At 41.8% G+C, this 14,577-nt stretch overlaps 1 protein-coding gene across 2 annotated transcripts in view; it reads left to right on the top strand.

Moving 5' to 3' along the window:
• The window catches only part of LOC139407642 (basic helix-loop-helix ARNT like 1a), a 29,676-nt gene that overhangs the window by 13,933 nt on the left and 1,166 nt on the right, over positions 1 to 14,577 (top strand). The window contains exons 2-17 of one of the 2 annotated variants that reach the window (XM_071151490.1): positions 5,048 to 5,100; positions 5,217 to 5,364; positions 5,633 to 5,653; positions 6,086 to 6,124; positions 6,412 to 6,569; positions 6,663 to 6,742; positions 6,835 to 6,927; positions 7,037 to 7,154; positions 7,399 to 7,548; positions 12,127 to 12,373; positions 12,639 to 12,745; positions 12,862 to 13,012; positions 13,201 to 13,289; positions 13,723 to 13,831; positions 14,116 to 14,203; positions 14,382 to 14,475. In XM_071151490.1, the coding sequence (XP_071007591.1) occupies positions 5,088 to 5,100; positions 5,217 to 5,364; positions 5,633 to 5,653; positions 6,086 to 6,124; positions 6,412 to 6,569; positions 6,663 to 6,742; positions 6,835 to 6,927; positions 7,037 to 7,154; positions 7,399 to 7,548; positions 12,127 to 12,373; positions 12,639 to 12,745; positions 12,862 to 13,012; positions 13,201 to 13,289; positions 13,723 to 13,831; positions 14,116 to 14,203; positions 14,382 to 14,475 (1,705 nt within the window). In that variant the 5' untranslated portion in view covers positions 5,048 to 5,087. Of the gene's footprint in view, positions 1 to 4,928; positions 5,101 to 5,216; positions 5,365 to 5,632; positions 5,654 to 6,085; positions 6,125 to 6,411; positions 6,570 to 6,662; positions 6,743 to 6,834; positions 6,928 to 7,036; positions 7,155 to 7,398; positions 7,549 to 12,126; positions 12,374 to 12,638; positions 12,746 to 12,861; positions 13,013 to 13,200; positions 13,290 to 13,722; positions 13,832 to 14,115; positions 14,204 to 14,381; positions 14,476 to 14,577 lie in introns of those variants that run through there. The other variant, XM_071151483.1, reaches the window with a different exon arrangement.

Below are 14,577 nucleotides of genomic sequence, written 5' to 3'. Positions count from 1 at the left end.
CACTCAACGTCAACAAAACTAAGGAGATGATTGTGGACTTCAGGAAACAGCAGAGGGAACACCCCCCTATCCACATCGATGGAACAGTAGTGGAGAGGGTAGTAAATTTTAAGTTCCTCGGCGTACACATCACAGACAAACTGAATTGGTCCACCCACACAGACAGCATCGTGAAGAAGGCGCAGCAGCACCTCTTCAACCTCAGGAGGCTGAAGAAATTCGGCTTGTCACCAAAAGCACTCACAAACTTCTACAGATGCACAATCGAGAGCATCCTGTCGGGCTGTATCACCGCCTGGTACGGCAACTGCTCCGCCCACAACCGTAAGGCTCTCCAGAGGGTAGTGAGGTCTGCACAACGCATCACCGGGGGCAAACTACCTGCCCTCCAGGACACCTACACCACCCGATGTCACAGGAAGGCCATAAAGATCATCAAGGACAACAACCACCCGAGCCACTGCCTGTTCACCCCGCTATCATCCAGAAGGCGAGGTCAGTACAGGTGCATCAAAGCTGGGACCGAGAGACTGAAAAACAGCTTCTATCTCAAGGCCATCAGACTGTTAAACAGCCACCATTAACATTGAGTGGCTGCTGCCAACACACTGACTCAACTCCAGCCACTTTAATAATGGGAATTGATGGGAAATGATGTAAAATATATCACTAGCCACTTTAAACAATGCTACCTAATATGTTTACATACCCTACATTATTCATCTCATATGTATACGTATATACTGTACTCTATATCATCTACTGCATCTTTATGTAATACATGTATCACTAGCCACTTTAACTATGCCACTTTGTTTACATACTCATCTCATATGTATATACTGTACTCAATACCATCTACTGTATCTTGCCTATGCCGCTCTGTACCATCACTCATTCATATATCTTTATGTACATATTCTTTATCCCCTTACACTTGTGTCTGTCTATAAGGTAGTAGTTTTGGAATTGTTAGCTAGATTACTTGTTGGTTATTACTGCATTGTCGGAACTAGAAGCACAAGCATTTCGCTACACTCACATTAACATCTGCTAACCATGTGTATGTGACAAAATTTGATTTGATTTAAACTTGAAATCGGCCCTAATTAATCGGCCATTCCGATTAATTGGTCGACCTCTAGTTGTAAATTTATAAGTCATGGAAACTGCTGTACAGTAAACCACTGTCCTCAGCTGCGCTGGGAGCCTTATTGTGATCATGTCCTCAGAGACAATGTTTTAATCAAGTAAAGGAGGGAAATTACGCTGGGCAAAACTGACCGTTTTGTGCTTCGCGTTGTGCTGATCATGACTGGGTTTCCCAGGGTTTTGTCCCACTCCCACAGAAAAGAGACTAACAAGAAGTGCTTTGCTTTTTTAGGCCAGGAGGGAATAACTTTCACAAGCTTGAAGCCTTTTAACAAAAAGGCCCATGAATAGTATGGAAGATTAACAGAATGCCTATGCTCTGCAAAACTTCTGATTTAATGATAGCCTAAATATCCATATTATACCTATGTGATTTTAATTTGAAAGAGGGCGTTTTTGTTTTTTACTGTGAAATTGCTTCTGTTACTGTCCTTGATTTTCCAACATAGTATTGTGTGAGTTTCTGTGATGTGTAACCTAGGTCTAGGATGTTAGAATTACTGCCGTAGTCAGACCACATCTGACAGTCCTCTTCTCTGTACAGGTAGAGCACCTAGCTCAGTGTCTTAGAGAAGGAGTACCAGACCAACCAACCAGGAGGTGCACATTGATACTGTGACATGATCCTGGGGCCCATTGTTGTGCCATTCATCCGCCGCCATCACCTCATGTTTTCAGCATGATAATGCACGGCCCCATGTCGCAAGGATCTGTACACAATTCCTGGAAGTTAAAAATCCCAGTTGGTCCATTGTCCAAATACTTGACGGATGCTTGACGTGTACGACAGCGTTTTCCATTTCCCGCCAATAACCAGCAACTTCGCCCAGCCATTGAAGAGGGATGGGACAACATTCCACAGGCCACAATCAACAGCCTGATCAACTCTGAAGCATTGCTCTCAACCTTTGCCTCTCCCGAGTCCCATCGCTGCAACTCCCCTACGGACAAGACAAAGTTCAAATTTGATATCCCGAGATTGGGGAGAAAAGGGGGTAAAAAGTACAAAAAAATAAAATATGCGAAAGAGATGTTGCGCTGTATGAGGCAAAGGGTGGTCACACCAGATACTGACTGGTTTTCTGATCCACGCCCCTACCTTTTTTTTTCTTTCTTTTTTTAAAAAAGATATCTGTGACCAGCAGATGCATATCTGTATTCCCAGTCATGTGAAATCCCATGATTAGAACCTAATGAATTTCTTTCAATTGACTGAAATTCCTTATGAACTGTAACTCAGCAAAATCTTTGAAGTTCTTGCGTTTCAGGGGTGCAACTTTGGTTTTAGAAGTTCGGAGGGGTCATAACCTGGCAGGGGATCTGGGGGTCCTTCCTCAGAATTTTTGGGGCATGTAAAGCTAATTTCCTGCATTTCTAAACAATCTAATATGACCATTTTGGGGTAACTTTTATTGTAAATAAGAATAGCATATGTTCAGGGCCTAAAATGAACACCCACTACCTGCCAAATGTGTGTCGATTTTGACATTGATGGGAAAGATGTCTTTCACTAGTCACGTTGGCTGGTTTTCACAGCTCCACAGTGCAAGCATTTCACTCGCCTGTGTGAATATAAATAGTCAAGTATGATCACATTTTATAGCTGTTTCTGCCTTTTTTTGTTTCATAGATGTTAAATTAATTGGACAAAGTCAAAGAACTACGAATCGTATGGAGCCTATCCCACCTCGCGCTGCATCCCTGGCTGGGGGCTTTGCGCACATGAAGATCTGAGTGAAAGATTAATTTTTAGAAGTCCTGCGCACAGGCATAAATGTTTATAAAATTGACTTTAAACAAAATTCTGCTGAAGTGAGACTTTGTCCTTCTGTTTATTGGCTATTTGCATTGTTTTGTTCACAAGCTAGAATTGTTTTTCAATGTTTGAGATTCAACTGCTAGGGAAGAGAAGAGGTTGGCTATTAGTCAGACTCAATCTCACAGGCACAAACATGACTCCAGTCACGTTACCATGGTAACCTCCCGCCCTTAAAGGGGCAGGTGAAAATGTTGTCTCGTCTGATATTTTGGCTAAAAGCCTAAGGTCACAAAAAATGAAATGAACTTAAACAATATACCACGTTACTTATAGTAACAAATTTGTTTTAAGAGACATTAATTACAAAGCATGCTCATCCATTTTATTTATTTTTTGTGTGTTTTTGTGGGGGGGGGGGGGAATGTTTTGGCTGGTAAAAAAAATCTGAATGGCTGGTAGATTTTTAAATCAACCTGCCACAGTGGCTGGTGGACCAAAAAGTATATTTTAGGCCTGAATATATTTCTAAACACTTCTACAAGATACTATCATGAGTAACGCATCACACTCAGCTTTTGGATGTTAGTGAAACATTCTTTGGTTTCAGGTGTGTTAGGCCAAGACCAGAGTGACAACCAACAGTACGGCAGACTGTTGGTTTTGTGTCATTGGGAAAAGCCATTGATACAGTTTGACTTTAGAGGTTTTTCATTCTCTGAAGCTTCTGGCTTGTTCAGTGTTTGTTGCACCGATAGAATAAAGTGTTGTATATGCGAAAGTTCACCTCAGTGCCGTCAGACTGGTTTTCCCTGGTTGCCTGACCTGTCACCATTTGATCCTGCTCAGATGAGGCATGACAAAGAATTACCTCGGTGTAGATTCATACATTATATTATCCAAGAACAGAATCAATGGTTAATTTACTGAAATTACCATTATTCTCAGACTCTAGTCTACCCATCAACTCAAGACGGAACTTTGTATCCACTCACTGATTGTTATAATATACTGCAAAATTCACCTGGGCTCCATAGACTGGTCTTCCCTGGCTGTCTGACCCTGCTGGGACACCTGTCACCACCTGATCCTGCTAAGACATGATGAACATACTGTAGTGTTGTGTACTGACTGCACCATGACAATGAAGCCTGTGGAGCTGTTTTATACCGTGTCAGTGTGAAAAGTAGAGAAATGGCTAGGGAAACTGACAAATCAATAACGTTACATTGCTATACTGACTTTAATTAGGGCAAAAATATCATCTAGCGTTAGCCAACTTTTGGCTAGCTCTAATGGTACATCAACTGGCAGAAACGAGCCAAGTTAATTTACTTCTGTTAAAACGGGACAAAACAAAGGTTACACAACAGCTGTTAGGCACTGCTATCTGACGGATATCTAGAGGCTAGCTGCAGCTGAACTGGCTGTGGTAGCTACTAGCTAGCTAGTTAGCTCATTCACTTCAGACAGAACTTCAGTCGAGGGGATGAAACACTAGCTAACGTTACATGTCAGTTATACTACTAGCTCAGCACTAGGAATAAATGCTTTTTTCTGTTAAGTCAAACAGCATTTACCTTGCCAGCTACATCAGTCAAATAAAGAGTAGCCAGTTTCTGCTCTGCTTGCTTTTACAACTCAGAGAAAAAGCACAACACACAAAGCCCTCACCTGTTCGCACTCTCTGTGGCTGAAACCACCAAACAGCCTACCTGACCGCTCTGAGCCGTCCGCATGGTCCTAAAGTACACCGATGCTGGTGTACTTTGTAGCACAATGCAATGATAAAACTCCCCAGTAAAAGTTGTTTTTATATTTTTGTAAAGTGTAATAACAAATCCATCCCAGATCAAACTTGCAAAGACTAGGTTGCCTATCATATACACCCCAGATTTTGCGCTTCAGCACCATACATTTGATGTTTTCTTTTTAGTGCCACTATGGCTAGCAATGATGACAGAATAAAATAACGTTTTTAAATGCATATGACTGTGGGAATATCAGACGTGTCGATGGTAACCTCGTAAACAATTCATTTAGACCCAGCGTCTTTATTTGAAACAGGCATTTATTTGCTGAAATGTGTGCCAATGTTCAGCTATTAAAGATTTACGGTATACACTTTTTTTCATCCAGAGCAATTGCAAATGGATGGAAGGAAATTCCAGAAGCTGGAATGAACATTTGTGGTGAGCGTGACCCCTTTTGTGCCTTGCTTTGTCCGGCATTTTTCTTAAATTCCATTTGAATTATCCTTCCTCAAAATAATACAAGTTAGTAACTCTAATTCATATTTCTGTTTCAGATTGTCTAATGGCAGACCAAAGAATGGACATTACCTCTACAATGAATGAGTTCATGTCCCCCAGCTCCAGCGACCTGATCAGCAGCTCCGTCAACACCCCAGGCATGGACTACACCCGCAAGAGAAAGGGCAGCACCTCCGACTACCAGTAAGCATCACCACACTGTGGCCCACTGTGCACAGTCAGTGCTGGAGATGAGTTCACTAAATTCTAAAGCTATGAATGAATAATTAACCCAACCCACTTACTTTGCACATTTTCTCAGAATTATAGCAAGCAATCTGCAAAAATAAATATTTGAGGGCAAATTGCTATATTGACTAATTTGTATGTCTGCTCAGTAGTTTTCCTGCAGTCTGTCATTGATCCACATTCATCTGACAACGGAATGATTAACACATTATTTTCTTTGCAGAATTGATGGATTTTCTTTCAAGTATGTATGGTTTAATTTTTTACCTTTGGTTGCAGTTAGCTTTTTTGGATAAATACTTTCAATATTAAAGGTTTGGAAACAGGACTTGTAGACAGAACATTTTGCTAGGAAGGATGGTTAATGATGGCATCCGATTAACTTCCATAGCAGTATGGATACAGACAAGGAAAAACTTAGGAGAGAATTTTTGCAGCAAACGGCATGAATTACCCTACAGTGAGGCTGATTTGTTTTATTACATGTAACTGGTTCTATATTGTACATGGGAGGCATAGATGTTGAGATAGTATAGGGCTGTGTATGAACCATTTACATAACCTATGTGGACCAGTGGTGAATGGGTTGTTATTGTAACAGGATCCATGTTGCGTGTGTGTGATTGGTGCAAGACAGTTTTCACTAAAACGTGTCTCCTTTTCCCCCTTCTTCCAGGGAGTGTGGTGATCACCAGGGCCGGATAAAAAATGCCAGGTACCCAGACTCATTCTTGAATCCTCATGGTTCACTTTTAAATGTCTCTGTCGGCAGCTACGCATGGTGTTTCTAGTGACCTGGCAAGTTGTTGAACTCCAGGATCAAATATATTCTAATCTCTCTTGCAGGGTGAATTGAATGCTCATTTTTGTATTTTATTAGACACAGAGAAAGCCTTGTGTCCCATCGATGAATAGGCACTTTATGTAGTCTATAGATTGCGCTGTGTAACAGAAGGACTAGGAGTTGTTCTGACTCGTTGCTTACTGCTACACTGCCAATAGGGAGGCACACAGTCAGATTGAGAAGCGGCGCAGGGACAAGATGAACAGCTTCATAGACGAGCTGGCTGCATTAGTCCCTACCTGCAACGCTATGTCCCACAAGCTGGACAAACTCACTGTCCTACGCATGGCTGTCCAGCATATGAAGACATTAAGAGGTGAGAGAGACAGCAAGCAAATTGTCACTGGACATCAAAGAGGAGAAGTTGTGACTTGAGAATTCAATGACAATGTTTTGTGTTTTTCTACAGGAGCAGCAAACCCTTACACAGAGGCGAACTACAAGCCGTCTTTCCTGACCGATGATGAACTGAAGCACTTAATATTGAGGGTAGGTTCAAGCCCTCTAACTCCTCTTTGCTAAGTTGCTCTCTGGGTGAGCCTGACGACACAAGCCTCAATGTTTTGTGTGTCTTCCTTTAGGCTGCTGACGGCTTTCTGTTTGTTGTTGGATGTGATCGTGGGAAGATCCTTTTTGTCTCGGAGTCAGTTTACAAGATCCTCAACTATTGCCAGGCACGTCTCCATTCCTGTCAAATGTCCTACTGTAATTCATGTTGTACTATACCAGACCAAATCTGAGCTTACAAATGCTAATTTCCAAAGTCAATCTCCCTTTCCTCAGAATGACCTAATTGGCCAGAGTCTGTTTGATTACTTGCATCCTAAAGACATTGCCAAAGTCAAGGAGCAACTGTCGTCATCGGATACAGCACCTCGGGAGCGGCTCATTGATGCCAAAAGTAAACTCTACCTCCTGTCATGTCCAACCCTGTCCTCATAAGGGCAGGTCAAGTCAGGAAAGTAGTTTGACACGGGGTGAAAGTCAATACAGCATTGTGTCTCATTAAATACTGTATACCAATTACCTGGCAGTTTACCTGCGATATTAAGTATATAAACATCATGGCATATAAGATTATAATGCTTTTAACATTATATACAAGTTATTGGGAATATTTAGCAGATGCAATTGTTCTCCCTCAGCCGGTCTACCAGTTAAGACAGACATCACCCCTGGGCCATCTCGACTGTGCTCCGGGGCCAGGCGCTCGTTCTTCTGCCGAATGAAGTGTAACCGGCCCTACGTCAAAACAGAGGACAAGGACATCCCCTCCACCTGCTCCAAAAATAAAGGTACCCATCTCAAGATCTAGGCCAGCCTCCTTCCCTGATGCCTTTTATTTCAGTACTCACAAACCTGGCATCACAGATCATTAGCATCATACTAGCATTACAATTAGAGTACAGGATGTATGCTTCTCTATGGACCAAGTGGCTTGGCTAATAAACAATATGCTTATTTTAGAACTTCGATTGACACTATCGAGGTTTGAAAACTACCTCGTTACTTTTTTTTTTTTTAACCCCTCGTTTTGGACTCGACATGTCAATGTATGGCTTATACATGCAAACTAAACCATCTGCAGTCCTCTCCCAGCCGAGAAAGGCAAAAAACGATTGCGTTCTAACCTGGCATCATTTAGTTCACAAGATCTGCGCGCTCGTTCCTGTCACGTGGAGCAGGGATAGTTAGAGCTATTAGACATCGGTAGTAGTTTCATTTCTCTTTCAATGTGTATCTCTAGAAACCAAGAAGAAAATTATGTGCACTGAAGATGGCATTGTAGCCTGACATACATTAGAAGATAATTCATTGTCAGCCAGATCAGAAACGCTATGCTCACAACCTGTATATCCTAAATGATGTCACTGGTGTACTGTGTTAGTATAGTGTTGCACCCTGTACCGAAAGTCTTTGGTACTTTTTTTGATACTAGAACATGAAACGGTTTGGTAATATCATTTTTGGTACTTCTGTCAAATGTCTCACGTTACATACGGATTGAGAGGATTGAGTCTGTCTAGTAATTTGTTGGAATCTTCTCAAGGAGGCAGTTGTAAGCAGTGGCGTAAAAATACTTTAAAGTACTACTTACAGTGCCTTGCGAAAGTATTCGGCCCCCTTGAACTTTGCGATCTTTTGCCACATTTCAGGCTTCAAACATAAAGATATAAAACTGTATTTTTTTTTGTGAAGAATCAACAACAAGTGGGACACAATCATGAAGTGGAACAACATTTATTGGATATTTCAAACTTTTTTAACAAATCAAAAACTGAAAAAAATTGGGCGTGCAAAATTATTCAGCCCCCTTAAGTTAATACTTTGTAGCGCCACCTTTTGCTGTGATTACAGCTGTAAGTCGCTTGGGGTATGTCTATCAGTTTTGCACATTGAGAGACTGACATTTTTTCCCATTCCTCCTTGCAAAACAGCTCGAGCTCAGTGAGGTTGGATGGAGAGCATTTGAACAGCAGTTTTCAGTTCTTTCCACAGATTCTCGATTGGATTCAGGTCTGGACTTTGACTTGGCCATTCTAACACTTGGATATGTTTATTTATGAACCATTCCATTGTAGATTTTGCTTTATGTTTTGGATCATTGTCTTGTTGGAAGACAAATCTCCGTCCCAGTCTCAGGTCTTTTGCAGACTCCATCAGGTTTTCTTCCAGAATGGTCCTGTATTTGGCTCCATCCATCTTCCCATCAATTTTAACCATCTTCCCTGTCCCTGCTGAAGAAAAGCAGGCCCAAACCATGATGCTGCCACCACCATGTTTGACAGTGGGTATGGTGTGTTCAGGGTGATGAGCTGTGTTGCTTTTACGCCAAACATAACGTTTTGCATTGTTGCCAAAAAGTTCAATTTTGGTTTCATCTGACCAGAGCACCTTCTTCCACATGTTTGGTGTGTCTCCCAGGTGGCTTGTGGCAAACTTTAAACGACACTTTTTATGGATATCTTTAAGAAATGGCTTTCTTCTTGCCACTCTTCCATAAAGGCCAGATGTGCAATATACGACTGATTGTTGTCCTATGGACAGAGTCTCCCACCTCAGCTGTAGATCTCTGCAGTTCATCCAGAGTGATCATGGGCCTCTTGGCTGCATCTCTGATCAGTCTTCTCCTTGTATGAGCTGAAAGTTTAGAGGGACGGCCAGGTCTTGGTAGATTTGCAGTGGTCTGATACTCCTTCCATTTCAATATTATCGCTTGCACAGTGCTCCTTGGGATGTTTAAAGCTTGGGAAATCTTTTTGTATCCAAATCCGGCTTTAAACTTCTTCACAACAGTATCTCGGACCTGCCTGGTGTGTTCCTTGTTCTTCATGATGCTCTCTGCGCTTTTAACGGACCTCAAAGACTATCACAGTGCAGGTGCATTTATACGGAGACTTGATTACACACAGGTGGATTGTATTTATCATCATTAGTCATTTAGGTCAACATTGGATCATTCAGAGATCCTCACTGAACTTCTGGAGAGAGTTTGCGGCACTGAAAGTAAAGGGGCTGAATAATTTTGCACGCCCAATTTTTCAGTTTTTGATTTGTTAAAAAAGTTTGAAATATCCAATAAATGTCGTTCCACTTCATGATTGTGTCCCACTTGTTGTTGATTCTTCACAAAAAAATACAGTTTTATATCTTTATGTTTGAAGCCTGAAATGTGGCAAAAAGTCGCAAAGTTCAAGGGGGCCGAATACTTTCGCAAGGCACTGTAAGTACTTTTGGGGGGTATCTGTACTTTACTTTACTATTTGTATTTTTTACAATTTTTACTTCACAACATTCCTAAAGAAAATTATATACTTTTTACTCCATACATTTTCCCTCACACCCAGAAGTACTTGTTACATTTTGAATGCTTAGCAGGACAGTAAAATAGTCTAGTCTAATTCACACTTATCAAGAGAACATCCCTGGTCATCCCTATTGCCTCCACTCTGGCGGAATCACTAAACACATGTTTAGTTTCTAAATTCTGTCTAAGTGTTGGAGCATGCCCCTGGCTTCCCGTAAATGTATTTAAAATGAATTAATATAAGCAATTTGAAATTATTTATACTGGGTGACTTTCATGTTTACTTGAGTCATTTTCTATTAAGGTATCTTTACTCAAGTATAACAATTGGATACTTTTTCCACCACTGTTTGTAAGCTAGCCAGGCTACTTATGCATGCAGCTGACACAGCGCGAGCAGTGATGCCAATTTACCAACTTTTCAGACTACCCTAGCAACTTTTTTTCAAACAGCACCTAGCAACAAATGTACCTACTTTTAGCAACTTTTGAAAAGTGCCTCAAATGCTAAAATGCACGCATTTTCCCTCTAAATTACCCCCAAAACAATTTTCTCTGTCACACACGTGCCTGGCTGCAAAAGTGCATTGTGAGTGATGTCAGCAGCAGGCGCTCAGTTCGTGCACAGGCAGTAGCAGGCCAGGAACAATTTCAGAAAATTGCAAATCATTGTTGGCTGACTGCAGCAGCAGTAGTACGGGTTTAACGAGCCAAACCCGACGAGCCAAACCCAATGAATATAGTTAGTCACGAATGTTTGATCTTGAACAGAACTTACATCAATCAACACTGTACAGCCAGAAGTACATAAGACTGTCTGTACCCGAACAAATGTCAAATCATATTTTTCGCTGAGAGGGCCAGTCAATTTGAGTAACTTCATTGTGTATTCTACGTAATGACGCAATGACATCACAACGTCATTTAGCAACTTTTAGCAACAAATCAACCTGCCTCTAGCAACTTACCTTGAAAATTAGATGGCAACACTGAGTGCGAGACACTTTTGAGAAGCAAGCAAAATGGTTTTCTAACGAAAACATCATACCTTCACGCCCACAGCTTGTTGACAAAACTGGCTCCAGAAGCGAACTATGGGAATGTTTTGCTTACAGAGCAGATGATTAGGACCAGCCCACCGAAACCACTAGGTAAAATGTGTTACAAAGCAGTGCAGTGCAAGGGCGGTTTAGTTCCCAATGTTTTTTTTTTTTTTTTTTAAAGCTACGTTAATCTTCTAGCAACTAAATTGGAATTATTTAGTGACAATGACATGGACGTATATTCAGCATGGCGTTCATGTTAGCAATATAATACGATAACAACCCAAAAGTAATGTGAAATGCATTCATAACTTCGCTATGACCACAATATATTTAGACTACTTTGCGTTTGTCTGGGCTTTCTAGCAGTAGCCAGCCAGTAGCCCTGGGCGAAGCATTGCACCCTGGGAGTCGGAAATGTATTAGCACCATTTAACACACTGCATCTGTTAAGCTCAAAGTCTTGGAGAATAGATACTATCCAAAACAAATACTTTGATTTTGAAAATATTTTACTGCTTATACAATACACTCCTACCATGTATTCATTACATACTATTTGATACAGTTGTCAATGGGGATATCCAACTAGGAAAACCATTATGTAGTGTAAAAGCATCAAAACACTAAAGACCACATGACGTGATGACGTTGTACAGAATTGTGCACAGTTTTCTGCACCTTTTTAGTACTCGAGTGGTACTTTCAGAACTACTGGATTAAAAGTATACGAAGCCCCTGTTCAATCTTTTAAAATGTGCTGCGATTTAAAAACCATTTAGTAAGCAAAGCTGTGCAGGTTATGCAAAACAGCATGCAAATGTCCAGCGAAGCCCTCGTTGAATATTTTATCTAGGAAAACGTTCTCCCCTTGATTGACCACTGATTTCAGATGGCTGGTTTTACTTGTTTGGTTAGCTTGTGGTTCTCATTAAATCAGTCATTTAGACTTAAAGTCATGGACCACCTGTAAACAGAACCATTGTATGGGAGGAAATATATTTACAATTTTCTACCTACAGCCGACCGCAAGAGCTTCTGCACGATCCACAGTACTGGCTACCTGAAGAGCTGGCCGCCCACCCAGATGGGCCTGGACGATGACAACGAGCCCGACAATGAGGGCTGTAACCTCAGCTGCCTAGTGGCCATCGGCCGGCTGCATCCCCACATCGTCCCCCAGTCCTCCCACGAGGACATCCGTGTCAAACCCACCGACTACGTCTCCCGCCACGCCATCGATGGGAAGTTTGTCTTTGTTGACCAGAGGTACGATGATGGAGCTTATAACTTCATTTTACTATGACATTGTTGGTTTATCAAGGCAGGTTCAGCCTCTGTATATTTTATGAATTAATCTCCTGCTCACAGCTTGACACCTCACAGGCCATTATTACTCATGGCGGTAATTTAAACTATCATAAAAATGTCCGTGAACTGATTAATGTTCATAGGAAACGCTCCGGTGCCATTTTAAAGTTCTTCTCAAAAACAAAGAACAGCACGGATAAGAAACTCTTTCCTCTCTATTCAGGGCCACAGCCATTCTTGCATACTTACCCCAGGAGCTTCTTGGCACCTCTTTCTACGAGTATTTCCATCAGGATGATATTGGCCACCTGGCAAAATGCCACAGACAAGGTATTGGATCAACTGTCTGACGTGACAACATTAATTTGTGATTTATATCTTACAATATTTAGTCACCACATTTTGTTCTGTGATCTTACATCCTGGGCATCTTGTGTTTTTAACAGTGCTTCAGATGAGAGAAAAGATCAACACAAACTGTTATAAGTTCAAGATTAAAGATGGCTCCTTCATCACTCTGCGAAGTCGCTGGTTCAGTTTCATGAATCCTTGGACCAAAGAGGTGGAGTACATCGTCTCCACAAACACAGTGGTCTCGTAAGTCACCCTTCTCTCTACCGCCCTATTTATGACGAAGATTACATTGGAAAAAATACTCTTAACTGTTCATGTATCAATGGGGCTCCATTGATCGTTTTAGAGCTAACTGGCAGTACTTATTCGGTGGTTGTGCTGTTTTTGTACTTGAAACTGGTCCTGATGTTGCTGTGTGACTCCATCTTTAGGTGCAGTATGCTGGATGGTGCAGACTCCAGCTATCCTCAGTCTGCCGTGTCTCCCACTGCATCTATAGACGGTGTGCTGACATCAGAAGGTGACATTTGAGTGATGTGAAAGAAGGCATGCTTTTCTACATATCAGAGAGGCTTCCTTTAGGGCTTTGGAACAAGATCTGAGATTTGTCAGCTGATTCTCTCTGGACGCAAAGATGCATTTTATTTATTTTACCTTTATTTAACTAGGCAAGTCAGTTAAGAACAATTTCTTATTTTCAATAATGGGCAGAATGACAGATTTGTACCTTGTCAGCTGGGGGATTCGAACTTGTAACCTTTCAGTTACTAGACCACTAGGCTAACCTGCCGCCCCAAATATAATGAATAACTTTTTGATTAAATGTACTGTATCTATTTGTACGAAATACCTGAGATCTCGTAACAAGATTATAGGAGAGTTGGATCAAATGTGAAAATGCAATGATCTGTCAGTCTAGGAGCAGTCAGTGTGATTGATATGTATGATTGCAGGTGGAGGGAGACGGGCCCTTCAGACGGTGCCAGGCATCCCCGGGGGAACACGTGCAGGTGCCGGTAAGATCGGTCGCATGATCGCAGAGGAGGTGATGGAGAGTCAGAGGTGAGAGATGGAGAGAGTGAGGCAGAAAATGGATGACAGGTTGTTAATAGCTGTAGAACCAAAAGAATAACACCCAGACCATGAAGCCTGGCTTGTTTGGCGATTTACTTTTCTGTACACATCCCTTCGTGGGTGAATTCCCTGCTCTGATATTTATGCACCCTTTATCAAAAAAGTGACAGGCTTTGCAAATGAGTCTCAGTTGTGCTATGATGAATTACCTGGAGCTGAATCAGCTGAATTGTTCAGTCTCTCATGGCGCTGTCTGTTCTTCTCTCTGCCAGGACCCGAGGCTCGACCCCCTCCAGCTGTGGCTCCAGCCCCCTGAACATCAGCACCCCTCCTCCAGACTGCTCTCCAGGGGGCAAGAGAGTGAGTGAGGGAGCCACACGATAAAGAACATTGGGATGGTTGAAAGATGACAGATGGATTTTTTTTATTTGTAATTGGTTGGCTCTTGTGCTTGAATCCAGTATTGTCTGTTGCTTACTTAGGCCTGTGGTTGAAAGCTGATCTATGTAGACCACCACTGACCTATTTGTTCTGGCAGATTCAAAATGGAACGCCAGACCTTCCGTCGGCAGGGACGCTACCAGGAGGACCCGACACCATTGGATACCCATACTCCAACCAGTCTATTATGAGTAAGTAGCTGTGCACACAAAGGCAACATGTTCTAAGAATTTCAAACACGGTATCCTGCCAATTTCAACCAAAACCGTATCAAAAACCAGTGTGACTGACTA

Source organism: Oncorhynchus clarkii, chromosome 1 (genome assembly GCF_045791955.1).
Source record: "Oncorhynchus clarkii lewisi isolate Uvic-CL-2024 chromosome 1, UVic_Ocla_1.0, whole genome shotgun sequence".
Lineage (NCBI taxonomy): Eukaryota > Metazoa > Chordata > Actinopteri > Salmoniformes > Salmonidae > Oncorhynchus > Oncorhynchus clarkii.
Note: the sequence above shows the minus strand (reverse complement) of the source record. Positions and strands in the feature narration are given on the sequence as shown.